Source organism: Ornithorhynchus anatinus, chromosome 17 (genome assembly GCF_004115215.2).
Source record: "Ornithorhynchus anatinus isolate Pmale09 chromosome 17, mOrnAna1.pri.v4, whole genome shotgun sequence".
Lineage (NCBI taxonomy): Eukaryota > Metazoa > Chordata > Mammalia > Monotremata > Ornithorhynchidae > Ornithorhynchus > Ornithorhynchus anatinus.
In genome coordinates, this window is record NC_041744.1 from 11,420,700 (window position 1) to 11,446,760 (window position 26,061).

Genomic DNA, 26,061 nt, shown 5'->3' on the forward strand with positions numbered 1-26,061 from the left:
CTCGGTTACCTCATCTCGATAATGGGGATGAAGTCCGGGAGTCCCACGTGGGACAGGGACGGTGCCCAACCCGATCACCTTGCACCTACCCCATCACTCAGTACAGTGCCTGGCACACAGTAAGCGCTTAACAAATGCCAATATTATTATCTCTCAACCACCTATTTCTGGTTCCTCATCCTGCCCCGGCAGAAACCTACCGAGCCCCCTTGCCAATCAATCGGCGGTGTTTACCGAGCGCCTAGTGTGTGCCGAGCACCGTAGCAGGCGCTGGGGCTAGAACGATACACTTGGGCAGGCAGACGTGTTCCCTGCCCACGAGGGGCTTACCGTCAGAGCGGCAGAAGGCTCAAGGCTCAGAACTACTTAACGTGGATTGGGGAGAGCGACCTCCTTTTGTCGGTTCCCCGAGCTCGAGGACTGACCCGCCTAAGTGTCTGGGACGGCTTCCGCAACGAGCCCGCCACGACAGAGACGAGAGGAGAACGCTTCCTTTCGCCCCAGCTATCCCCTGCCGAACAGAGCACCTCTGAGCCCCCGCCGTGCTCCCCGTTCCTCTCTCTCGGAATCTGCGAGGTGCTTCTGGCCCCTTTACAACCGCCCTCCGAGCCCAGGGGGAGGCTAGCTTTAACCCGAGCGAAGGGCCAAGGCGGGGGGAGCAGGGAAAAAGGGCGAGAAAGAGCTTTTCGGAGAATCTCCTACCTCTTCATCTGTTGAAGTTCGGAAGGCGAGCAGTTCCCGAGAGGCGGCACGTGGAATTCACAGTCAGGCACAAGGGGGCAGAAAAAGATGACGATTGATTAGAGATGCCCGCTTTGGACCCGCCCAGCCCCCAGAGCAACGTCACCTCTAATGGTCCATTTGGCTCTGGGGTAGCTTTTCCGACTCTGTGAGGCAGGGCAGACCTCGCCCTGGTATTTCTTAATCAATTGATCCATCAGCGGTACCTACTCAGCGCTCACTATGTGCAGAGCACTGAGCTAAGGGCTTGGGGAACTACAATGTAACAGGGTTGGGAGACGCCTTCGCTGCCCCCAACAAGCTTACGGTCAAGAAGGGGAGACGGACATTAATGTAAATGGAGAAATACATGAACGAAGGAACGAATAAATAATCTCCTAAGAGTCTCTCCTCTGATTTTCGGCTGGGTTTGGCCTCGAGTTGGAAATCTCTGGCCTCCTCTCACTCTGAGCTTCAACTTACACGATGCTTTCCTCCTTAGGGGCAAGAAGGCGTTCGGTGTCGGCTAGCCCGGCTTCGGCGGCGACGCAGCTCTATTACGAAAGGCCCCTCCTGGACTCAAAGAACCGGTCGGGTACGCGCGGCCTAGCTGGAACGGAAGCGGGGAGAAGCCGAGGCCGCTCCATCCAGCCCTCCCAAGCTAGGGGTCCAAGCCGCCCCGGCTGCAGCGGGCTCGGGATGGATTCGATCCTTGAGGAGCAGCGTGGCCTTAGTGGAATGATCACAGACCTGACAGTCCTAATCCTGACTCTGCCACTCTTCCGCTGGGTGACCTCGGGCGAGTCGCTTCACTTCTCTGGGCCTCTGTTCCCTCATTTGGAAAATGGGAATTTAGCCCCGTGTGGGACGGGGACTGTGTCCGACCTGATTAGCTTCCTCCTACTCCAGCGCTTAGTATGGTGCCTGCTAATAGCAGGCCCTTAACAAATACCATTAAAATATATATATATATATATGTATATATATACACCTCCCTGCTCTTTCAGAAAGGGACAGAAAGACCGATGGACAGAGCATCCATCGTGGCCCGGGTTGTGTTTTAGTGTTTCATCACTCCTGAGGTGTCTGTCTCCAATCCCTTCTCCCCACCCTAAACTCGTCAACTGGGAGCCTCCCGAGGGTTAGGGAACAGTCTCATTCCCAGCTGTGTATTCTCGCCCGATGCTTATCTCAGTGCTCTACAGACAGTGAGTGCTTAATCAGTACTGCCGTTACAACTACCACTAAAGCAAATACAGGCCCACGATCCCAAATCCCACACCAAACACAGTCGAATTCAAATTCTTAAACGCCCATCCTCGGAATAAAACAGCCCCTTCGGGGTCCAAATAAATGTCGTCCGGTGGGCATTCCGAGTCCGGGGAATTGTGGCACGGGGACCAAATAGAAAAGAAACACAAACCTTTCAACCACCAGATGACCCTACTGTACATCTCCTCCGAAACATCTGAAAGAGGGAAGAAAGAAATCAATTTTTCTCACCGTCCTTTTCCCCGGCCCCCCCGCCCCGGCCCCCAACCCTGGGCTCCTGCGTCGGGAAGGACGGATAACCATCCTCGTTCTTTGCAAAACCCGGGACTAGTCGGATGGTTCTCCAATTTGGTCCACCAGAATCCTTCCGGCATCTGATTAGATTCTTCCGAGGCTCCTTCAGCTGGGACACTTGGCGTCGTCTCCCCTCTCCTCCTGTCCACGCCGGCTCTGGGCCCTCCCTTACTCCTCATGCCCGTCCACGGATCATTTGCGGCTCCAATCCCTTTCTGGCAGGGTGGTCAAGCGGAAAGAGCACGGGCTTAGTTAGGAGTCAGAGGCCCTGGGTTCTTAATGACGCTCCGCTGCCTGCCGGGCTGTACGACCTCGGGCGAGTTGCTTCGACTCCCCCGTCCCTCGGTCTCCCCACCTGTAAAATGGGGACTCGATACCCGTTCTCCCTCCCACTTGGACGGCGAGCCCCCTGTGGGACGGGGACCCTGTCAGATCTAATTATCTTGCATCTACCGCACAGTGCTTAGCAGAGTGTTCGGTGAAGACTAAGTGCTGCACAAATGCTGTTATTATGAGTCATTGGCTGCCCCTCCTCCTCACAGAGCGCCCACGCTCCGCCTTCCAGGAGCAGCGGCCTCTAGACCCGCACACCGGTCGCTCCTTCCCTTCAAGTCCAGAGAAGTGGCCTGTCTGGACCCGAACAAGACAGTCATCAGAGCCAGGCCTGAAACTGGTCTCGACACTCCCACCTCTGAGGAGGCGGCACAGGCCTGGATCGGGGCCCCGTGCGGTCTGGTGGATAGAGCCCGGGCCCGGGACTCTGAAGAACCTGGGTTCTAATCCCGGCCCTGATACTTATCTGCTGTTCACTCCGCTGGGCCTCAGTTCCCTCTCCTAGAAAATGGGGATTAGACCGTGAACCCTAAGTGGGTCGGGACCGTGTCCATCCCAATTACCTTGTATCGACCAGAGTGCTCAGTACGGTCTCCGGCACATAGTAAGTGCTTAACACATACCATGGTGATTATTATTATCATTATTATTATTATCAGGGAAGGGGCCAACGATTAATAAGGGGCCCATCTCCTCCCCGCGGCCACTCCGACCCAAACCGAAGGGTTACGGCCCCGGGCGCCCCATCGCCGAGGAGACGGGAAGGCCAAAGTGAGTTTGGACGGCAGCCAGTCAGCACCGTGCTTGCCGGTGGGCCCCCGACGCTCTGCTCGGACCCGGAGCTGCCTTCCCGTGGGCCAGGGAACTCCCGCCTCCTCAGCCCGCCGGTCCAACCTCCGTGCGTGCGGCCACGGCGGCTCAGGTGAGATCGAGGCTTTGGGAGAGGAAGGGGGCTCTGCCACGTACCCAGGAAGAACGCGCTAAATCTGGGGACGCTCTCCTTCCTGGCCACTCTGACGGGTCCGATCCTTTCCGAGGGGCAGCCGGGAATCCGCAGCGCGTCTCTGGGCTTTGCCAGACCGGAGGGCCGCTTGGGCTGGGAGGGCGGGACCGCCGGGTCCTCCCTGGGGAGCGCCAGCTCCTCGCACAGGGGATCCAAGGCCACGTCTATCCTGGTCACGAAAGGATCCGCGGGACTCGTCTCCGCCGCCGGGGGAGTCGTGCCGGTCTCCGGCTCGGGATCGGGGAACTCCACCTCGGCTCTGGGGGGAGAGGCTCCCGGGCGGCTCCTGGATGGCGAGCCCGCTTCCGGGTTCAGCAAGGCCCACCAGGGGGATTCGGGGCCGTACCTGGGCAGGGCCCGCGGCGGTAACGGTCTGGGAGTGAATTCGGGGATGGGCTCCAGGTAGCCCACGGGGCCGGGAGAAGAGCCGAAGGCCGACTGGGCCGGTGGGCCCCCGAGGGAGGGTCCGCTCTCCGGACGGACGACGGTCCCCCAAGGGGCTTCCATCTCCAGCTGGACGGTGGCCCTCCGGGAGGCTTCCGTCTCCAGCTGGACGGCGGCCCTCCGGGGAGCGTCGGGCGCTGACCGGATGGAGACCCTTCGGGGAGATTCGGTCTCCAGCTGGACGGCGGCCCTCCGGAAAGCGTCCGCCTCCAGCTGGACGGCGGCCTTCCGGGAGGTGTCCGGCGCCAGCCGGCCGGAGACCCTCCGGGGAGATTCGGTCTCCGGGTGGAGAGAGACCTTCCGGGGGGGTTCGGGATCCGGGCAGATGTGGACTCGGCGGGCGGACTCCACTTCGGAGCCTGCCACCACCCTGGAGGGGGATCTGACCTCTGGGGAGGCGTAGCCCCTGTGACCGGCTTCGGGGTCCGGACGCCCCAAGGTCCGCTGGGCTAATTCGGCCTCCGTGCGGAGGGAGATCCTGAAGGCCGACTCCGCCTCTAGGCAGGCCGAGCCCCTCGGGGGAGGCTTGGCCTCCGGGCTCCCCGAGTCCCGGCCGGCCGACTCTGGGTCCGGGGCCGCAGCGACCTTCTGGGACGGTCGGGTCCCCGGCGGGACCGGGCCCCTCCGGGGAGGGTCGGTCTGGGTCGCCTCATCCTTTGGGTGGATGAGATGTCTCCGGGGACACTTGGTCCCTTGTGGGGCCGAGGTCCCGGAGGGCGAGTCGGGCTCTGGCTGGAGGGGGGTCCGTCGGATGGGCTCGGCGGGCTTCACGTCTGTCTTGACGACCGACGTCGATCTCGGGGGAGACCCTTTGGTGTCCGGGGAGAAGGAGGTTCTGCAGGTCGTTTCGGAGCCCGAGAAGAGCGAACCCCTGCGCGGGGCCTCCTCTCTCTGCGGATTAATGCTCCGCTGCATGGCGATCAGCAGGGTGTCGGCCGCCACGGTCACCTTCCCGGGTCTGGATGAGCCGCTGACGTGCGACGACACATTCTGGGTGAACTCGGCTCTTCGCTGGGGCGAGGGGCCGCCAGCCAGTTCCGCCCTCTGCCGAGGAGGGCCGTCGGTCCCTCGCCGGGCCGAGCTTTCGGGGTCTCTCGGGGGAGAGGTCGCATGGGTGCAAGAGGGTCCCCGGGGAGGGCAGGTGGCAGGGGCCGGGTCGGGTCCTCTTTGGGGAGAGGTAGCTCGAGAGGCGTCGAGGCCCCTCTGGGGAGAAGACGTCCGGGAGGCCACGGATCCTCGCTGGGGAGAGGAAGTCCGGGAGGTGTCGGGTCCCCTCGGGGGAGAAGGTGGGGAGGCGTCGGGTCCCCGGAGGTAGATTTCGGCCGACTGCTGCGATGAGGCGCTCAGGGAGAACGTGGGGCCCCTCTGCGGGGAGGGGCTGAGGGAGACCTGAGCCGCTCGCTGAGCGCTCACGGCCATTTTGGACCCCGCCTGGTTGACCGTACCCATCTGGTAGACGGAACCCTTCTGAGCGGAACCCATGTCCGAATCCTCGGGCCCGGGCCCCGGCCCCGCCCCCCGGGGCCCGTCCGGCCCCGGCGACCCGGAAGGGACGATCTCCCTGTCCCCTCGAGCGGCGGTTCTGCCGAGAGAATCGAAATCATCGGTTCCCTTAGCGACCGCTCGAGTGGGTGATGTCACAGAGGAGAGAGCTCTCCCAGCAGGAGGCCCCAACTCCTGTCTTTTTTCGACTTTCTAAAGATCGCGGCCAATACCCGGAAGAGGTTGGTGACTTTGCGGGGGGTCTTTTCCTCTTTCTTTAACAGGGTTTACTACGCCATTCTTAATCCATCGATCAATCGATGGTACTTACCGAGGGCTTACTATGCGCAAAGCATCATTCTAAGCGCTCGGGAGGGTACAGTATGAGAGAATGAGCAGACTCGTTCCCGGCCCCTACCGAGCTTACGGTCTAGAAGGGGAGACCGACTTTGGTTCGACGAAACGAGAGAAGCAGCAGCAGAATGAGAGAAGCGGCTGGGCCTAGCGGGTAGAGCGCGGGCTTGGTGGTCAGGAGGACTTGGGTTCTAGTCCCAACTCCACCTCAGTGTCATCCTCGAGTGCTTCCTGACATTCACCGTTCCCCTCTAGGGTCCAAACGTGAGACCACGAGCTCGTTATGGACGGGGAACGTTTCTGCCAACTCTGTTGTGTGCTACTCTCCCAGGTGCCTAGTTCAGTGCTCTGCACATAGTAGGCGCTCAATAAATACCACAGATGGATTGATTGTGCCCAGTGGACCTCTGGACCTGGGAGTCCTAGAAGAAGCAGGGTTGGGTATTGCTCTCTCCCTCCCCCTCCGCCCCCCTCCCCAAACCCCTCCTGTACTAAAGTGGGATACAGGCCGCTGAGGAGGCAGGGGCTCTCACCGGCCCCCGGCCCTGTACCACGTCGATTGTCCCCTGCCTCTTCTACTTGAGGCTGAGGGTCTGTCTGATCTACCACCAGATAGGCCTCTCCTCCCTTTTTTTCATCTTTCTCATCCTCCATCTTCACCAGAAAAGAAAGGCAGAAATGAAGTATGACTACTCAGGGCCTAGGCCCAGATGGGGGAGTGAGCCTCGCCTCGTGATTTTCAAAGAGCGAAGTCTGTCCACTTTTAGGCGCTTAGTACGGTGCTCTCTCCTCACTAAGCTCTCGGTAAGTACTGCTGATTAATCGATAAGGCCCTCTCAGGACAATTGCAGACGCCATTCAAACCGGCCTCAAGCAAGCAGAGCTGCAGTTTATGGACCCGCCTAAGTCCTCCTTTCGTAGACTTCCCTCCCTTCATTCCCGGCCCCTTCCCGGCCCCACAACACTTATAGACATGTCTGGAATTTATCTATTTCAAACGTGCAGGCTTCTTATCACGAGGGCGAAGAGTCTGCTCCGCTCGACCGAAAACCAGGAGGCGTCGCCTCGAGGTCTGCAGTTCTCACCATCATCTCAGAGAGTCGGTCTCCCTCGGGGTATGATATCACAGAGAGAGGCATACTTTTTTTTGCAATCAACGTAATCGACTTTATTCAATTCTTCGGGGGGGGGAGGGGGGCTGTAAACGGGATGACACGAAACGGGAAACCGCATCAAGCTGGACAAGCCACAGACACTCCCCGGCCGGCGTGAGTGGCTGAATGGATTGTCGGAGACAGAATGGGGGGGATACTGTGGCGATAGCCCGTGCCTCTTCTCAAAACCACAGTTGGGTCAGGACATCAACACCCTCTGGAGACCAGCAGGGACTGCATGTTAGAAAGAGGTGGCTCCCATTAGCTTTCTCTCCTCCATCATACACTGACTCCCGTATGACCCTCGTGGTATGGTTGGACGGCCTCTTTCACGACGTCTAGTTCGGAATTCGAAACCTTTCACAAAATCGCCCGGCCCGCACTGCGCTTGTTCTAGAAGGCCAGAATCTGGACTTTCCTCAGAGAAATCGGTTCAGGCTGCAACACTGTAGACATCCCCTGACACACACACACGCACCCCCAAAATACAAAAACGACTCCCGTTACGGACAGGGGATTTATCGGGGCAACCTGCCCCGAGGAAATCCTGGCCGCCCATTTTTCAGGTGGAGATGGCATCGGAGGTTGACCCCTCATCCAAAAACGGGGGTCCGTTTCCTGACACTTGAAGCCAACAAAAAGAAGAAGGGGCCCCAGCACCTTACTGCGCCACAATGAGATCTGTTAATTTCCCTGAACACATTCTACGCAACAACGTTTACAAAATCTTCACAAACCAACCAAATCACGAGCCCCAGGCAGAGCGGGGAAATTAGACCCCAAATAGGCTTGCAAAACCAAACTACCTCTCAAATATACGGCTCCTAAATATAAAGGACCGCGAAGACCAGTAAACGGATAGTCAGACCCCTTCTATTATTACTTCCGAAGGAAGTCTCAGTGTTTGCGGGAGCACTTATCTGACGAGGATCGCCGCGGATCACAGAGCCCTGGCCCACAGAAAAGGGACAAGGAAAAACCGTTGCCGGGAGCTTCTCCGACACCGCCTTTCGTTCAGTCCGAAATGTCACTCTGATCCAGGATGATTATCCTATGTGTGTTTAATTCACGAAAGGGAGAAAGAAAAGAGGAGACGATCTGGTCACCGAGGGCATCTCTACACTCCGCATAACGCAGAAGGAAGCGGTCCCGATTGTTCTTTCTAACATGCCTAGGGCAAAGGGGACCTGCGTTCAGCTACCACAGACAAGAGCGCCAAACCCGGGCCGGGAATCGATATGCCTTCTCCTTCCCAAGCCACACCTTGAGACGTCAGTACCATATTGCCTGCTTGGGACATCAAAGCTGGAGGCAATCTTCACTTCGCATTTGAATCGGTCTGAGACCTTTTTACCACCTAAAGAACTCGAGGGTCTAGTAGGGAATCCCTGGGCTGGACCCGTCCTCGAGACACGTTCTCTGTCCCACGAAGGCTGGGAGCCCCATGTGGGACTGGGATGCAGGAATAACTACTTAGCCTAAAGGCGGGGCTTAGGGGAAAGGGTCCGGGCCTGGGAGTTCTTCCAAGAACCTGGGTTCTAATCCCGGCTCCACCGCTTGTCTGCTGGGTGACCTTAAGCGAGTCACTTCACTTCTCTGGGCCTCAGTGACCTCATCTGGAAAATGGGGATTAGGACTGTAAACCCCATGTGGGACAGGGACTGGGTCCAACCTGACTTGTAACTACCCCAGTGCTTAGAACAGGCCCGACACATGATAAGCGCTTAAGGAATACCCTAAAAGAAAGAAATAAAAACAAAGGCCTCTCCGATCCTGGCCCCGATTAGCACGTCTCCCAGCTAAGGCCTGCCCTGGTCTAGAACAATGGATTTCTAACCTGCTAACAAATTCAATTTATTCAATTTATTGAGCGCTAATGAATGTGCCTTTACCTACCTGGAGGGTTGGGACCAACCCAGTTGCTGCCACATTCTCTGTCTGTGTTCTTCTCCATCTAGTCAGAAAACAAAACACAACCATGGAAACCTAGTCACTCATTCAGTCATGTGCATAGTGCAAAGCACTATGTGCAAAGCACCGTACTAAGGGCTTGGGAGAGCACGGATGTAATATTCGTACAGATTCAATCCCTGCCCCCAGCGAGCTTACAGCCTAGAGGGGGAGACAGATCTTAATACAAGTTAATTACATAAATAAATAACCTAGGAAAGTAAAGCCAAAACCAGGCCTCCAGCAGCGTGGCTTAGTGGAAAGAACCCGGGCTTGGGAGTCAGAGGCCGTGGGTTCTAATCCCGCCTCCGCCACTTGTCAGCTGGGTGACTTTGGGCAAGTCACTTCACATCTCTGTGCCTCATTTACCTCATCTGTCAAATGGGGATTAAGGCTCTATCTACCCCAGTGCTTGGCACATAGTGTTTAATAAATGCCATTATTATCATTATTATTAGTCAAGCATAGAGTTTAACAGATTACCCCCGAACAACGTTTTGATTTGGTCAGTTTGAGAAGGCCTGGAGCTGTTGCTCCGTGTATTTTTCTAGCCTGCGGCCGCTTTAGAAATCTGGGGTGAGGTTTCAAACTTCACGTGGGTAAACCTTTTTTTTTTAAATGGTGTTCATTAAGCGTTGACTGTGTACCCGGCATTGTACTTCTGAGAGCTCAAAAAGTTACCTTCGGAAATCCCCGAATGACTCCCTGCTTTCCCTCCATCCGCTCCGGGGCCCTTCCCTGCTGTTCTGTTCTTCGTTTCACCCGTTCCGGGTTCCTCAATACTCGTCTCCCTTCAATGACAAACGATTGTCAAATAAATACTCTATTTATCCCTCGTTCCCCTAAAGAAACGGTTGGGTTGGGGTTGGTCCAAAATAGAGCATTACTAGATCCTCGAGACTGGAAGCTCCCTGTGAGCAGAGAACGCTTCTATCAACTCCGTCGTATCGGACTCTCCCTGGGGCATAGTACACCATAAATACCACTGATGGATATCTGTTCCTTCCGATTCCTCGCTTCTCTCTGGCCCTATCTGAAGCTGTGCCCTGAAGTCTATTTGCCGCCAAGAACTCAACTGAAGAATCAGACGGGAATAAACGTCTGCGCATTTGGCCACTGGGCTCGGATCTGTAATTCACATCGAGAATACAGGATGGAAATGAATGGGGAACCCTCAATCCCGTAAGGGTGTCTTACTGCCACCCGTCTTCCTAGAGACCGTCGATCGTCTGACCGGGCCGCGTGTCTCCGTCGAGGGCTTTGGCACGCGGTGAGGTTTAATAACCATCAGTGGTGATGAGAAAAACCTCCCAGTAAAAGTGCATAGACACGAACGTATTCGTGAGCTGAGAAATATCCTTGATTTCCTTCAAGGCCCTAGGCTGGAAGGCAGGTGCATTTCCGTGCCCCGCTGCCCTGAGATAAAAGCTGCTTTCTGCCCCGGCGGCGAAGAGTTCCTGAAGCTCGGACTGACCCCTCCTCCCTGGGACGCGGCCTTACTGTTATCAGACTTGCGACTGACCCCCCCTGAAAATCAAAGCGGACCCGCCCTCCCCCGTGTTGTCAGGCAAGGGGCCAATCCTCAGGTCGAGTAGACCACCGACCTTGCGGAGCGATCTTGGCGGCTCTCTTCGCTCTCGGCGGTTGGTCCCAGCCACCCTTCTAAGTCATCGTCAAGGGTGGAGTGAGCTCTGGCCAAAGACATTGAAAAAAGCATCAGACTGTTTTGCTACGTTCTCCTATGTGTTCCTCCCACCCTCGCCCTGCTGTTTGCCCTCTGGGCGCTCGGCGTTCGCCCCGTCCCACGGTCCTTAATGTATATGTCCGCAATCTATTTATGTACGTTAACGTCTGAATCCCCTTATAATAATAATAATGATGACGGTGGTATGTATCAAGCACTTTACTACGTGCCAAGCATTGGACTGGGGAAAAGGAGTCTTGTTTGTCTTTCTGTGGAAGAGAGGCAAAGGCCTCTTTTAATGGCTGCACCCTTCTGCTCGCAGAGCATTCTGCTCATGGGAACTCGGCCGGGACTTGCCGTAGACCGGGTGGTTTGAAGGGGTCTAACAAGCTCTCAGAGCCCAAACCAGTTTGGAAGGATTAAATGGGTTCTCTCAGGTCACTGGGGTCTAAAAAAAAATCCCCCTCACTTGTCTGGTTGCTTCCCAGACCGTGTCCAAGCTAATTAGCTGGTATCTACCCCGATGCTTAGAACCCTGCCTGGCACATAGGAAGCACTCGACAAGTACCGTTAAAAACAAAAGGAAATGAAAATTTAGCCTAAATTACCAAGAAATGTGTCTACTCAATCTTCTTTTCGGGCTATAGACCCTAAGACCAATTCGTGGTCTGCCCTGCGCTTCGTTATTTCAAATTCCTTGGGAAAAGCCACGACACGAGACATCTATGACCCGAGAACACACTCCATGGCGTCTGCTTGCCAATGCTCTGAGAATCTTATATACTTCTGTCAACCGGAGGTCAGTACAGTGCCTGGCACGTAGTGAGCGTTTAACAAACACCACGCTTGTTATCATTAATATCACCTTTCTGTCTCTTCTGCAGCGCCTGGGGCTTCCTTCGTCCGGAGGTCGTTGGCATCTTTTCCCTTGGCCTCGATTTCTTTATCTTCCGAACGGCTCTGTTCTGCAGCTGATTCACAAGGCAATTTCATGAGTAAAACACGGTGAAATGGTCAGGCCATTTGTCGAAAGAAAGATACGAAGGCGGTTAGTCCGCCCGGCTTCGCTCCGTGCCTGGGAATCTCTCCTCTGGGTCAGAGAGAGAAGAGGCCTTATTCTCAGGGAATGTGGGGGAATCTCTGAATGTGTGCGGCCTGTAATACGAATTGGGAGAGTACAGGGGAACCGTAAATAGACACAGTCCCTGCCCACACAGAGCTTACAGTCTGGAGGCGGGGAAAGACATTAGTGTAAGGGGCCCCGGGGGTGGACAATCCTTCCTTTCCCAGGTGGGTTCTCAGTCCTTTAGTGTCCGAGTGGGGCCGGTACCGGGCCTCCACGAGGACTCCGGTGGGAGACGGGAAGGGGGCCGCCTGCGGGCTGGGCGTTCTGGGGATTCCTCAGAATCCTCCCTCTAGGCTCATTATTCATTCAATAGTATTTATTGAGCGCTTACTACGTGTGGAGCACTGAACTAAGCGCTTGGAATGGACAGTTCGGCAAGAGATAGAGACCATCCCTGCCCAGTGATGGGCTCACAGTCTAAACAGGGTAGACGGAGAGCAAAGCAAAACGGAACGAAACGAAAACAAGACACCATCAAGATAAATAGAATCAAGGGGATGTACACCTCATTAACAAAATAAATAGGGTAATAAGTAATATATACAAATGAGCACGGTGCTGAGGGGAGGGGAAGGGAAAAGGGGGAGGAGCAGAGGGTGGGAGGGGAGGAGAGGGGGAGCAGACATGTTGTGTCCGCTCATCCCGTTGTGCTGCACTCTCCCAAGTACCAAGTATAGCGCTCTGCACATAGTAAGTGCTCAATAAATGCCATCGGTCGATCGATCCTTCAGCGAAAGAGCGCGCCGCCTGGTCCTACCGCCTACCGCCTGCCTCCCGTGGGATCTGCATTCTGAATTTCCGACAGATTAGAGTGATACCACCTGAACACTGTCCTGATGCCTCTTTCCAGAAGCCATCCACCCAAACCGAGGCAGCGCCACCCCGGGATGGCTTACGTCAAGCCCAGGTTGGTAAAGCAGGGATTTCGACTGTCAGCCCCACGTGGGCCGTGGACCGTGTCCGAGCCGATTAGCTTGGGCCTACCCCAGCTCTTAGAACGGCACAGGGTAAGAGCTTAACGAATACTATCGTTATTAATAAGGTGGTCCTCAAAACCGCTCTAGCCTCGATGCTTTTTTTTTACACATGTAGAAGTTCTGGGGCCTCGTCTTTGCCCGTGCGGCAGTTTTGTAACGGGAGCTGTTTTTCCTTTCAGTCGCCTGTTTGATTGTCCTCGCTGAGAAAAAATGGCAGACTCCAACTCTGGTTAACAATGCCAACTACCCAATCCCAAACCTCTTGGCTTAGCTTCCCTTACCGATTTCATCCAGTAGTTCCTGGGATGGGGGAGGCAGGTCATCGAAATAATGGCCTGCGGAAGCATCCGTTCCTTCTTGAAGAGAAAGAGAAAAAGACAAACTAGACGATTACTAATTTGGGGAAGTTATGTGTGGCCTAGGCATCGCAGGGTTCAATTCTTCAGAGAATCATCGGGCTTCTCCAATTCCCACTTTGAGGCTGTCCTTGCCAAGCCCAAACTAGAGCGCTTAGATAAACTAGAAACTTGTCATCTACCCCAGTGCTGAGGACAGTGCTTCTTGATGCTATCTGTTAAGCGCTTATTTATGGGTCAAACACAGTTCTAGGCCCCGGGGTGGGTAGGAGTGAATCGGGTTGGACAACAGCCCCCGTCCCGCGTGTGGCTCACAGTCATTCACATGGTCGACTCTGCTTTGGGGCACCTTGATACCACTGCTCAACACATCTCCTTCCTTTTTGGGGACGAGAGGTCGAATGAAAGCACTTAAATCGGGGTCCCGGGAATCTACTTCCCTTTACCCCCTCCCGGCTTTCGTTCTCCTCTTCCCTCCCGGCTCGGTTCCCAGATTCCTCCATTTGGCTTCACCTCCCTGCCCTCAGCCGGACTCAAAGATGGGCCGCCTGAAGCCAAAAAGGGCACTTCTTAGGTCTGCCACACCTACTTCTCCGGACCCCCCGGCTGGAAAGAGAAACAGCTCCCGAGCGCGTTTCTTCTTCTCCGGTTCGGCAATTACCTGGACTGAGTGGGGTGCTGACGCTAGTCGGCGCGTGGCTCGTTCTGGGAGTTTTACAGGGCGTTTCCTTGGGAAGATGATCTCGTTCGTCAGAAATACTGGACAAATCCTGAATATCTGTAAAGGAGCTGAGGGAAACCATCGGGACGTCGTTTGGTGATTGGAGGAACACGGCTTAAAGCACGATAACTATGTGATAAATCCGTCGTTTGACTCTGAAAACGGCGTCATCAACGGCATCACTTGAAATCCGGCCCGCCTTTTTATCGTTTTGAAAAGGTCACTGAAAAGATGCTCGTCTATGGAATTCTCTAACGGAGAACAAACTCTCCGAGGGAGAACGAATCCCCGACCATCACAGACCGTGTCGGTCAAGAAGAAAATGCTGCAGACGGTCAGGTTCTTATTACTAGCGTTAAAAATAATAATAACATGGCATTCGTTAAGTGCTGACTATGTGCCGAGCACTGCATTAAGCACTGGGCTAGATCCAAGATAAGCAGGTCCCACTCAGGGCTCACAGTCTAAACCGGAGGGAGAATGGGTATCGATCCACCGTGGGCAAATGAGGGAACTGAGGCCCGGAGAAGGGAAGTGACTGGCCCCGGTCACATGGCAGAGAAGAGGCAGTGCCGGAATTAGAACCTGGGTCCTCTGGCTCCCAGGCCCGGGCTCTTTCCATCAGGCCATGCGGCTTCTCAAGCGTCACGTTTGTATCTGCAGTGCGCTCTCCCAAGGGTTTAGGATAACGTTCTGCACATGATAAGTGCTCAATAAATACCATTAACGATGACGACGATGGAAAAGCATTAATTATCTGCACTTGATGACGGACTCTGCTACTCATCCAGGGCTCTAGCAGAGATATAGAATTCTGGCAGCCACTGAAATACGGTAGCCGATCGATCGTGTTTATATACAAACGGCTTTCAAGTCTCAAGTCTGTCTGATCAAACTTCGTTCAGTGACACCTAGAGCAGACCGGAAAGAGCCCGGGCCTGGGAGTCAGAGGACCTGGGTTGTAATTCCGGCTCCGCCGCTTGTCTGCTGTGTGACCTTGGGCGCGTCACTTCACTTCTCTGAGCCTCTGTTTCCTCAACTGCAAAATGGGGATGCAATACCCGTTCTCCCTCCTACTAACACTGTGAGCCCCACGTGTGGATGGGGGCCACGTCCGCCCTGATTAACTTGTATTTAGCATTTAGAACAGTGCTTGGCACTCAGTAAGCGCCGCACAAATACCATACGGAAAAAAAATACAAAAACACACGTCCAATTACACACATTGCATATATAATTTATGTACACTATATATCTATAGTGTTTTAGGAGGAAACGACAAAAAAAAAACTACTTCTCTGAACCGAGAGAGGGCACCGTATGCAAAGTCTTTCCATCGAATCAAGAATTTAAAGTAGATTTTCCACGAAACGGTCTGAGTTTTTACATTTCTTTTTCCTTTTCCTTCCTCTCTTTGAGCCATTCTTCTTTCGGTGTCTCTTCGCGTTTGCCTTCAAAACTGAAAAGAGAAAATGTTAGGAAATGACATTCACTAGTCATGCAGGAAAAACCTGTGAACTGAAAAAGTTTTAAATTGCCACGGCCTAAAGCCCAACGCTCACAGACCTTTGATTTCAATATACCATTACCACTTTTTCATTCTTAAAAGTTACTTTTCCATCACGTGAATGTTGAGCCCACATCTGCGGCTTGGTCCTCCCCTGGGGGTCAGAGGACCCGGGTTCCGAATCCCGGCTCCGTCACGCGAACGCTGCGTCATTTAACTTGCCTCAGTTTCCCCCTCCGTAAAATGGCCTTTCGACACCCGTTTCCCCTCCTGCATACACGGCGTCCACTCCTCATAAAGCGCATCTACCCAAGCCTTGAATCCGACGCTTGGCACGCAGTAAGTGCCTAACGAATACCCCGGCCATTACGGTTCGGATTGTCGTTATTACGACTACTGCAGCGGGGCAGAGTAGAAGCCAAGACCTAGGCTTATTTCTCCCGCTTCAAAGGGTCTTCCCAACGGTTAAGCTCCCAAAGGACAAATCTCTCTTCTCTCCCAAAGGAGAACGAAAACCGCGGATTGGGTCGTAGGGAGCCCTCCGGCGTCACTGCTGGAAGATTTCACAGAATCGCAGAGCCGGAAGGGACTCGAGAGGCCAGGACTATTCCTGCTGGTGCCCGGTAACAATAACAGCCTAGGCCGCATCCGCCCCGCGAACCACCCGACGGCGAGAAACGCAAGGACACGAATTCTGACCCCCTTCCCTGATCTGAGCGGAGCGGGCCAGCAAAGTGGGGGGAAGGCGGGCCCGTGGAACCAACGATCAGGACGCAGACTGCCCCGAGAACAGGCTAGATTTCAAAATGGAAACGCGTCAGTTAAAAGAAGCCCCGAGTGGGGCGATTCTCAGGGTTCTTTCCACGGTCCTCAGTAGAGAGTCAGCATTTGATACCTCTGCTCCCTCCTACTCCTTTGATATCAATAACTGTATCTGTTAAGCGTTCACTACGTGCCAGGCATTCTACTAAGCGCTGGGGGCCGGGGGTGGGGAATACGCCGTCGTCCCCATCCCCGTCCCGATCCCCGTTTTCCAGATGAGGTCACTGAGGCCCAGAGAGGTGATGTGACTCGCCCAAGGTCACCCGGCAGACGAGTGGCGGCGCCGGCATGAGAACCCACCACCTCCCGGCTCTACCGTTCGCCGCTTCAAACCGACGGAGCTCGGTCCCCGTTTTCCGCATCCTCCCGAGGTCGTAAGCGTCGGCCCGGTGGGCCTCCGGGTCTCTTCCACCTCTCCGGCAGGGGCAGATGCCATTAAGAAACAACCCCCGAAAAAGGAAGTCACAGTGTCGAGGCGGAGACGGACCTTAAAATAAGGGACAGAGAGGGACGGAGAGGCCGTGGGGCGAGGAGCAGCCGCTTAAAGGGTACAGAGCCACACGCACGGGTGAGGCGGAAGGGAGGGCGGCCCGCCACTCCCTCCCCTACCCTCAGAACATCGCGGCTTTCACGGTGCCTGTGACAGGCTTTCTCCGTACCGGCCCTCACGGGCTCAGGAGTCGGAGGTCGCGGGTTCTGATCCCGCCGCTTGCAAGTCCTTCACCGGGCCCCAGCGACCTCGCCCGTCGGATGGGGATGAAGCCCGGGAGCCCCACGGGGGGCAACCTCATCGCCTCGTATCCCTCCCCCGGCGCTGAGAACGGGGCTCGGCACCTAGTCGGTGCTTAACAGAGACCGGCATTATTATTCATTCATTCATTCACGATAGTATTTATCGAGCGCTGACTGCGCACCGGACTAAGCGCTGGGAATGGACAATTCGGCCACAGAGAGAGCCGGGCTCACAGTCTGTTATTAAATGTTGAGCTTGACTGGCAACCCTCGGGGTGGGGGCCGGGCCGGAGATCGCCTCCCACCCCATTGATGTGGACCCAAGTGTTACAGTAAAGGGAAGACTCAGCCTTCCACTTCTATTCTCCAGCCCGTTTTTCCTTCAAATGCCACCCCCCCCCCGGCTGATCATTTAATCAGCAGCCTCCTTGTCGAGCCCGCATCCCCTCCCGCCGCTCCGAAAACTTACTAAAGGAACGGGCCTCGCCACCCTGAAGAGTCTCCACGGGCAGCCGACAGCAGGGCAGAGAACGGAAGGCCGAAGAGCGGGGCGCGCAGCTCGGCTCCGTGGACACAAGCAGGCCCTTGAGGCCGCTCATCGGAAAAACGTAATTTGAAAATCGCGGACTGCAACTTAATGTCGTCACACAAACTACTAATGAAGAGCGAAAAGCTCTTTTTGAGAGCCTCTTCTTGAAAGTGAAAAACAGTTTGTGCTCTCCCTTTCTCATTACCTGAATGATGAGACACATGCGCTTCCCAGGAAGCGAACACTGTTGTAAGTGCTAGGATAGACAAACAGCCAGCACATTGTACCCACCTTGGAACAACAGCTTTCACCACCTTTTGCAAAATACAGAACCGAGACGATGAGAAATTAAAGTGAGTACCACCTCGAAGTCACACAACTAACGCAAACGGGACCAAGCCCCCCTTTCTTCAACCCCAATCTCCCGCTGAGTTCCTTGTGAAAAACGCTAATGCTACTTCAACTCACCACACATAACGAGACGCCAGGGTTTATTACACTTTTAACGCAATAAGCCCCTAAGTCTCTCCTTTCAAACGAATAAAAGCGAAAACCACTCAGCTTGTGTTCTCTCCCTCCAACCTTCCCCGAAGAGAAGGAGGAACGGTCATCAATGGCAAACGGCAGCTGCTCAAAGCAGCACCGCGAGCCCGCTTCGCGCTCAGGAGAGAACACTCAAACTCCTCCTCGTGGCTTTCGTCTCTTCACACTTTCATTCTCACTTCTCTAGTGACATACTATAGAAATGATCCCTGAAAGTATAGTCTTAACCTTCTCTCCCTCGGCCGGGGCCTCCAGCCTCGGGCCCCCCCGCTTTACGCTCACGGTGACCGCCCCGCCGCCGCCCGGTCCCCTCGGCCCTCGGGCCGGGCGGCGACGGCGGAGACGTCCAAACAGTCGTCCCGACCGGCTACGACGCGTGGCGCGGCCGGGAAGGCCGTCGGCGGAGACTTTCCCGGGAGCGCCGCGTCTCATTAGCATAGGGCCCTCCCGACAGCCAATCGGGGGCCGCCGTCCCTCCCCGTCGGCCCCGCCCCCTCCCCAGGCCGCCGCTTCCGCCGCAGTCGATGGCATTTATTGAGCGCTTCCTGGAGGCGGACTACTGTACTAAACGCTCACCGGAGCACTACACAGCAGTGTAACACTCTGCACCCTCGCAATCAGCTCGCCCTCCGGGAGGGGAGACAGACGTTAATGAAGATACAAAAGATCAGATACGTAGAGTACGTCACTTAGCGGCGGCACGGTGCGGTGGCTCGAACCCGGGCCTGGGAGCCGGAAGGTCACGGGTTCTAATTCCGCCTCCGCCCCTTATCGGCTCTGTGACCTCAGGTTAGTCGCCTCACTTCCCCGGCCCTCGGTTACCTCATCTGGAAAACGGGGATCGAGATCGTGAGCCCTACGTGGGACGGGGACTGGGTCCGAGACCCCGTTGGCTTGTATCCGCTCCAACGTTTAGTACAGAGCCTGACATAGTAAGTGCTTAACAAATACCCGAATTATTATCGCTATTAATAATACTAATAATAATAATGTTGGTATTCGTTAAGCGCTTACTATGTGCAGAGCACTGTTCTAAGCGCTGGGGTAGATACAGGGTAATCAGGTTGTCCCACGTGAGGCTCACAGTTAATGCCCATTTTACAGATGAGGTAACTGAGGCACAGAGAAGTTAGGTGACTTGCCCACAGTCACATAGCTAACAAGCGGCAGAGCCGGGAGTCGAACTCATGACCTCTGACTCCGAAGCCCAGGCTCTTTCCACTGAGCCACGCTGCTATTCAGTCGATCGTATTTATTGAGTGCTCGCTGGGTGCAGAGCATGGTCCTAAGCCCTCGGGAGAGTACGACACAACAATAAAAAGACAGGTTCCCTGCCCACGAGTTTATGCTGTGGGGCAGGGGAGAAATCACTCCAAAGCGGAGTGATAACCTGCTGTGACACGTTGAAAGACTGGGATAACGAACCATATATAAAGAAAGAGAGGCAGTGTGGCCGACTGGATAGAGCACCGATCGCGTTCTAGCAGCGATACTGAAGGCCCACCTCCTCCAAGAGGCCTCCTTTCCCCTTCTCCCACTCCCTTTTTTGTCACCCTGACTTGCTCCCATTATTCATTCCCCCCTCCTAGCCCCACAGCACTGACATCCATATCTGTAATTTTATTTATTTCTATTGATGTCCATCTCCTCCTCTAGACCGTAAGGTCGTTGTGGGCAGGGAATGTGTCTGTTATACTGTTCTGGTGTACTCTCCCAATCGCTTAGTACAGTGCTCTGCACACAATAAGAGTTCAATAAAAAGAAATGACTGACTACTATGCCAAGCTGTCAGAGTGGTCCCCATCACTGGAGGAGCCATTCTACGAGCCACCTAATTTGTGGCCCAGCCACCGGGACCCTTCTTCATCATACCTTGTAATGGCTGGGGGCTGGAGTTTAGTCATCGGGTCTGAATTATCTCCAGGGATTCCTTCCGCTACTCTGCGTCTCTTCCCACCTAAAAGCAAGATCCCTCCATCAATCCATCAATCAATCCATCAATGGAATTTAATGAGCTCTTACTTGAACAGCACCGTACTCAGTGCTTGGGAGAGCACAAAATAAAAGAGTTGGCAAACACACTCCCTGCCCTCGGCGAGCCCACGGTCTAGAGGGGGAGTCAGGCATTAATATGAATAAATAAACTTTGGATAGGGACAGACGTGCTTTGAGGCAGAGGGAGGGGTGGGGAGTTGAGGGCTCAGTCAGGGAAGGCTTCCTGGAGATGTGATTTCATCAGGGCTTAGGAGATGAGGAGAGTGGTGGTCTGTTGGATATGAGAGGTGAGGGGCCTCACACCCTTTACACCCTTCCTGCCACTTGTCAGCTTTGTGACTGGGGGCAAGTCACTTAACTTCGCTGCGCCTCAGTTACCTTATCTGTAAAATGGGGATTAAGACTGGGAGCCGCACGTGGGACAATCTGATTAGCCTGTATCTACCCCAGCTCTTAGAACAGTGCTCTGCACATAGTTAAGCGCTTAACAAATACCAGCATTATTATTATGGGATAGTCATCGAGGAAAATGGATTTTAAGAAGTGTGAGCTTCATTCATCTGCCCTCTGCAAAGACAACAAATAAGTGTGAGGCAACTGACCTGTCATTGGGTTACCGGGGGTTTCTTTTCTGATACAGATTTCCCTTGTGATTTCCATATCTTCCTCCTCTTTCATCTCCTCTTCTTCCTCCTCCTCGTCCTTCTCTTCCTCTTCTTCTTCCTCATCTTCTTTCTCATCTTCTCCCTCTTCCTCTTCTCCCTCTTCCTCTTCTTCAAGGCTTAAAGCCTGAGGAAAAAAATGAGTGGGTGAAATTACATCTCTCAAAGAAAGTAGGAAATAGGAACTTCCTATCAAGCCTGCTGAAAAGCAGGCCCTCCAGAACATCTCAGCATTTCACGGCACTGCAACTCAATTTTATATTTTATTTAGCAATTGAACCTGTCTCCAAAATGCTAATAACATGGTGTTAAAAATGTCTGGAAATCCCTCACTGGTCCATGAAGATGAAATTCTAGGCGTGTTGTCATTATAAAATACACTACTCAGATCACAGTTCCCCAAAAGGATGACCCACTTGTGAAAATTCAACCGCAAAATCTGGAAAGAGCACGGGCTTTGGAGTCAGAGGTCATGGGTTCGAATCCCGGCTCTGCCACTTGTCAGCTGTGTGACTGTGGGCAAGTCACTTAACTTCTCTGTGCCTCAGTTACCTCATCTGTAAAATGGGGATTAAGATTGTGAGCCCCATGTGGGACAGTCTGATTCCCCTGTGCCTACCCCAGCGCTTAGAACAGTGCTTGGCACATAGTAAGCGCTTAACAAATACCAACATTATTATTATTATTCTAAAGAAATCATTTATACCTCTAAGATACACGGGTTACAACATGGACTGTGAAAATCTAACAAAGTGAAAGGGACAAAACTCTTCCTTTTAGGCCCAAAATATCCTTCACCCGGGATGTGGCTCTTACCGCTTTTCCTACATTTTCTCGAGTGGTAGAGGGATACATATAACTTGGATCGGGAGTTAAAAATTCATCCGACATATCGTCCGAAGAAGCCGGAGAACAAGTAGTTTTCTCGAAATGCTCCTGTGGATAAGGAAATATGAAGTAGGGTTCTAAGGCGGCAGGTCCTCAAAACCTCTTAGTTTGTCATTCATTCATTCAATCTTGCTTACTGTGTGCACTGCACTGTACTAAGCGCTTGGAAAGTACAATCCGGCAACAGACAGAGACAATCCTTACCCAATGACGGGCTCGCAGTCTAGAAGGGGGAGACAGGCAACAAAACGAAACAAGCAGACGGGCATCAGCTGTCAAAAATCAATCCATCGATGGTATTTATTTATTTAATTAAAGGGATCTGTGAAGCTTTTGCTATACGCCATTTATTGAGCGCTTACTGTGTGGCACAACGCTGTACTAAGCGTTTCTTCTTCACAAACTGGGGCTTCAAATGGCTCTGCCCGCCTGGTGATCACAGGAGGCTAACTCTTCCCCGCCACAAAACGGGGGCTGATCCCGGCCCCTCCTTACCTCACACGGAGGGGGTGCAGGGAGATTCTGCCTAACGCAAGGTAAGCTCAAGGAGGAGGATGGAGGAAAGGGTGCGATTCTCGGTGCTTTTGACCTTGACCTCTTCACACCGCACCTCGGAGAACGGTACCTCACGCCACCTTCCTTCAGACTAGGAGCAAGTTGTTAACGAGGTGCCTGGGAGTAGATTGAGCCCCTTAAAAAGGAAGGCTCCGATACGACGGTATTTGTGCCGGACACGCTATCGACCCCCATTGAACCGACAGGAGGCTAGGAGGGGAGGACCGTCGGCTCGCTGGGGGTGGGGAAAGGGGTCCACCGACTCTGTTGTACTGCCCTCTCCCAAGCACTCAATCAATGGTATTTACTGAGCGCTTACTACAAGCAGAGTGCTGTACTCGGCACTTATGAGAGTACAAGCTCTGCACACCACAAGCGGTGCGGCCTAGTGGACAGGGCGTGGGCCTGGGAGTCAGAAGGACCTGGGTTCTAATCCCAGCTCCGCCACTCATCTGCTATGGGATCCTGGGTAAGTCATTTCAGTTCTCAGGGCTTCAGCTCCCTCATCGGGAAAAGGGGGATTAAGACTGAGCCTCAGGGCTCACTAACTTGTATCTACCTTAGCGCTTAGTAGCGTGCCTGGCATGTAGTTAAGAGCTTAACAAGTACCATAAAATGAAAAAGAAGTAAACACTCAATAAATACCGACAATGATGAAATGAAACCCAGGTTGAAGAATATCCTGAAAGTCCACAGCGATGCATTTTGCCACCATTCCCAACGGCTGGGAATCGCCCGCGGCAGATGGATGGTCTCGGGGACCGACCGCCGGTGAACCAATGGCCCCATTTAGTCGCGATTAGTGGCCTAGCAAGAAGCGGTTTGACACTCGACTGCTGAGTGACCTGAGGCAAGTCACCTGTGTGACCTGAGGCAAGTTACCTCATTTCTCTGGGCCTCGGTGACCTCATCTGTAAAATGAAGATTAAATCCCACACTCTCCTACTCAGACTGTGAGGCCCACGGGGTTTTAGGGACTGGGTCCAACCTAATTAACTTCAGCATCCTACCCCAGTGCTTAGAACAGCCCTTGACACACAGTAAATGCGTAACAAAAGAAAAGAAAAATGACCCCGGGGCTAAATGGCTGACTCGGAAGCAATTTCAGGCCCTCGAAATGAGGCCTGGGCTGTGAAGTGGGGTTGTGAAGTCGGTAAGAGCAGCCTGGAAGTGTATGGCTGGAATGGGGCCCACCCCGGAATAAAAGAGAGAGAGAGAGAGCCTTTATTAAAAGAAATGCATCTCCTCCAAGAGGACTTCCCCGACTAAGCCCTCATCTCCTCTTGTCTCTCTCCCATCCTCGTCACCCGTGCGCCTGGACTTCTACCCTTCTTCTCCCCACCCTCAGCCCCACGGCACTTATGTCCGTAGCCATAATTTATTTTAATGCCTGTCTCCCCCTCTAGGCTGTAAGCTCGTTGTGGGCAAGGCATGTGCCTACCAACTTTGTTATAGCGTACTCTCCCAAGCGCTTAGTACAGAGCTCCACATCCAGTAAGTGCTCAGTAACTACGACAGATCAGTCGATCCGACGGAGAAGAACGGTCAGAACACGGGCACTGGCTTGGTTTTTCTCCAGGGCGTTACTTACACTGGAAAGCTTGTCGGTGTCTGCAGACCTGCCACAGCTCTCCTGAAAAGCGGCTCTCAGGTCCGCCGACTCGTACTTCCGTGGAGACTGGGGTCTCGGTCCTAAAAATGTCAACTCGGTCAGGGAGAAGCAAAGCGGGAACGGCAGGCGCGACAGTGAGCCGTAGGACGCTGAGGGAAGTCGGTCTCTGGCGATGACGGCGAGCCCTTCGGTCGGAAGGCCGCCGTGATGTCTGGGCTTCACCGGAACTCATCCAGGCCCCTAAAATCCCCGCCTCCCCGAGCCTGGTTAACTGTCAAGTCCCAGGAGAGTGGAACCGAGTGTATGTTGTCGTGGGCAGGTTCTTAGTTCTGACTTGGTTTGTTTAGTATGCAAGTGTCCTTCACCCAAAAGGACTTCAGGTTTGGAACCTCTCCAACAACTAGCGTGGGCCATCAGGGGGGCCAAAAGGGCCAGCAGCCTCCCCTTGGCAACCCAAGTGACCAGAGGCAGAGAGTAGTGTGGTCTAGTGGATAGAACATGGGCCTGGGACCGGGGTTCTAGTTACCTGTCTGCTGTGTGACCCTGGGCAAGCCACTTCACTTCTCTGGGCCTCAGTTACCTCAGCTGTAAAATGGGGATTAAGACCGGGAACCCTAGGTGGGACCCAGACTGCATCCGGACCGATGATCTTATATATACCCCGGTGCTCAAGTCCACTGCCTGACACACAATAAGCACTTAATACCGTTTAAAAAACAAAGCAAGGTGACAGAGGGAACTCAGACTCCACCACTTGTCTGCTGGGTGAGCTCGGGCACATTACTTCATTTCTCCAGGCCTCAGCTTCCTCATCTGCAAAATGGGGATTCCGCGCCTGTGTTCTCTCCCATTTAGACCGAGAGCCCCAGGTGGGAGCCGATGATCCTCTAGCAATCCCAGCACTCAGCGCAGCGGTTGGCAAAATAGGAAGCGCTTAACAAATATCGCAGCCTTCATTGTTATTACAATTATTATCATTCTTCTTATTATTGTTCTTCTTATTAAATTCTCTAGACTGTAAGCTCACTGTAGGCAGCTGCTGTGTTTATTTATCGCTGTACTGCACTCTCTCGAGCGCTTAATACAGTGCTTTACACACAGTAAGTGCTCAATGAATACGACTGAATGAATAGTAACAATAATGGCATTTGCTAAGTGCTTACTATGTGCCAGTCACCGTACTGAGCACCAGGGTGGATACAAGCCATTTGGGTAGGACACAGTCCCTGTCCCACAACGGTTTCCCAGTCTTCATCTCCATTTTTCAGATGAGGTAACTGAGGCATGGAGAAGTAAAGCCGCTTGGCCCCATAGCAGATGAGCGGCGGAGGCGGGATGAAGTCAGACTTACCGGCGGGCCGCTTGAATTCGTCCTCTTCTTCGGTATCTGCCTCCGAGGCTCCTCCTTCATCGCGGCCACCATTCCGGCGGTCCCGGCAGGGGCCTCTCCGCCACCAGTCGGCCCAGTCTTGGGCTCTAGAAGCCGGCTGCCGCTCAGCCTCAGTGTCGGGCTCCATCTCGCTCTCCGACGTGGAGTCACCGGGACGGTACCGAGGAAGGATTCCTAACTGCCCGCAGGCCGCCTTCTCGGCCATCTCTTTCACCTCCCCTGCGCGTGAAAAGGAGGAGATGAAACACGGTGGACCCGGTTGAGAGGAAAAACACGTCGAAATCCACACCACCAGATGGAGACTGTAAGCTCCCTCGAGTCCGTAAGCTCCACATGGGCAGGAAATGTGTCCGTTCGTTGTCGTACCGGACGCTCCCGAGCGCTTAGTACGCTGCTCCGCACACGGTAAGTGCCCAATAAATATGGCCGGATGAATGGTTGGAAATGCGCTCGAGCCAAAGTCAAGAATCGAGACTCACGCGTCCACTTGGATTGCGGCTCTGTGTCTCTAGCACTTCTTATCCTCGAGTCGTAGACCTCGGAAGGTAGAAATTCCACGGTGGGCCTGAAACCATATCGAAAAGATAAAACCAGTCAATCGAGCGACCGTATTTATCGAGCTAGTACTGCACGCGGGGCACTGTGTACTAAGGGCTTGGGAGAGTCCGCAGCCCCTGCCCACAACGAGCTTACAGTTCAGACACTAAAACGGGCATTCTAATGCAGTTCTGCAGCTCCAAGGAAAAAGCCCCGCGTGGCCCCTAATTCCAACGCTCGACCCAACTCCAACTGGCTCCAACTCAGCCCGACGGACAGGGCGGGACCCATCTGTTGTGGGGAGGGGGGAGGTTGTCAGAGGGTCTCGAAATGGGGCGGGAAGCAGCGAAAGCCAACTAGCCATCAGGTGTCAACCAATCGTTCAGACACGAGGGGCTGCTGAGGATTCTTCCGAGGAG

At 54.1% G+C, this 26,061-nt stretch overlaps 2 protein-coding genes and 1 non-coding gene across 7 annotated transcripts in view; all 3 read right to left on the minus strand.

Moving 5' to 3' along the window:
* Positions 1 to 5,593, minus strand: part of SEPTIN4 (septin 4) — a 32,342-nt gene extending 26,749 nt beyond the window's left edge. The window contains exons 1-3 of one of the 3 annotated variants that reach the window (XM_039914474.1): positions 3,586 to 5,590; positions 2,144 to 2,188; positions 703 to 710 (exon numbers count right to left, since the gene is read on the minus strand). In XM_039914474.1, the coding sequence (XP_039770408.1) occupies positions 703 to 710; positions 2,144 to 2,188; positions 3,586 to 5,548 (2,016 nt within the window). In that variant the 5' untranslated portion in view covers positions 5,549 to 5,590. Of the gene's footprint in view, positions 1 to 702; positions 711 to 2,143; positions 2,189 to 3,585 lie in introns of all 3 variants that reach the window. The other 2 variants (XM_029082323.2, XM_029082322.2) reach the window with 2 other exon arrangements.
* A 2,314-nt stretch (positions 5,594 to 7,907) lies between these two features.
* TEX14 (testis expressed 14, intercellular bridge forming factor) overlaps positions 7,908 to 26,061 on the minus strand; it is a 46,532-nt gene continuing 28,378 nt past the window's right edge. The window contains exons 16-29 of one of the 3 annotated variants that reach the window (XM_029082105.2): positions 25,585 to 25,670; positions 25,067 to 25,324; positions 23,695 to 23,795; positions 21,477 to 21,596; positions 20,601 to 20,787; positions 19,876 to 19,960; positions 15,258 to 15,329; positions 13,811 to 13,938; positions 13,075 to 13,146; positions 11,556 to 11,661; positions 10,611 to 10,697; positions 9,688 to 9,797; positions 8,953 to 9,010; positions 7,908 to 8,107 (exon numbers count right to left, since the gene is read on the minus strand). In XM_029082105.2, the coding sequence (XP_028937938.1) occupies positions 8,071 to 8,107; positions 8,953 to 9,010; positions 9,688 to 9,797; positions 10,611 to 10,697; positions 11,556 to 11,661; positions 13,075 to 13,146; positions 13,811 to 13,938; positions 15,258 to 15,329; positions 19,876 to 19,960; positions 20,601 to 20,787; positions 21,477 to 21,596; positions 23,695 to 23,795; positions 25,067 to 25,324; positions 25,585 to 25,670 (1,507 nt within the window). In that variant the 3' untranslated portion in view covers positions 7,908 to 8,070. Of the gene's footprint in view, positions 8,108 to 8,952; positions 9,011 to 9,687; positions 9,798 to 10,610; positions 10,698 to 11,555; positions 11,662 to 13,074; positions 13,150 to 13,810; positions 13,939 to 15,164; positions 15,330 to 19,875; positions 19,961 to 20,600; positions 20,788 to 21,476; positions 21,597 to 23,694; positions 23,796 to 25,066; positions 25,325 to 25,584; positions 25,671 to 26,061 lie in introns of those variants that run through there. The other 2 variants (XM_029082107.2, XR_003765695.2) reach the window with 2 other exon arrangements.
* LOC114818041 lies at positions 18,013 to 18,228 on the minus strand. The gene has a single exon (XR_003765862.1). It is a non-coding gene; the product is annotated as a small nucleolar RNA U3 (small nucleolar RNA).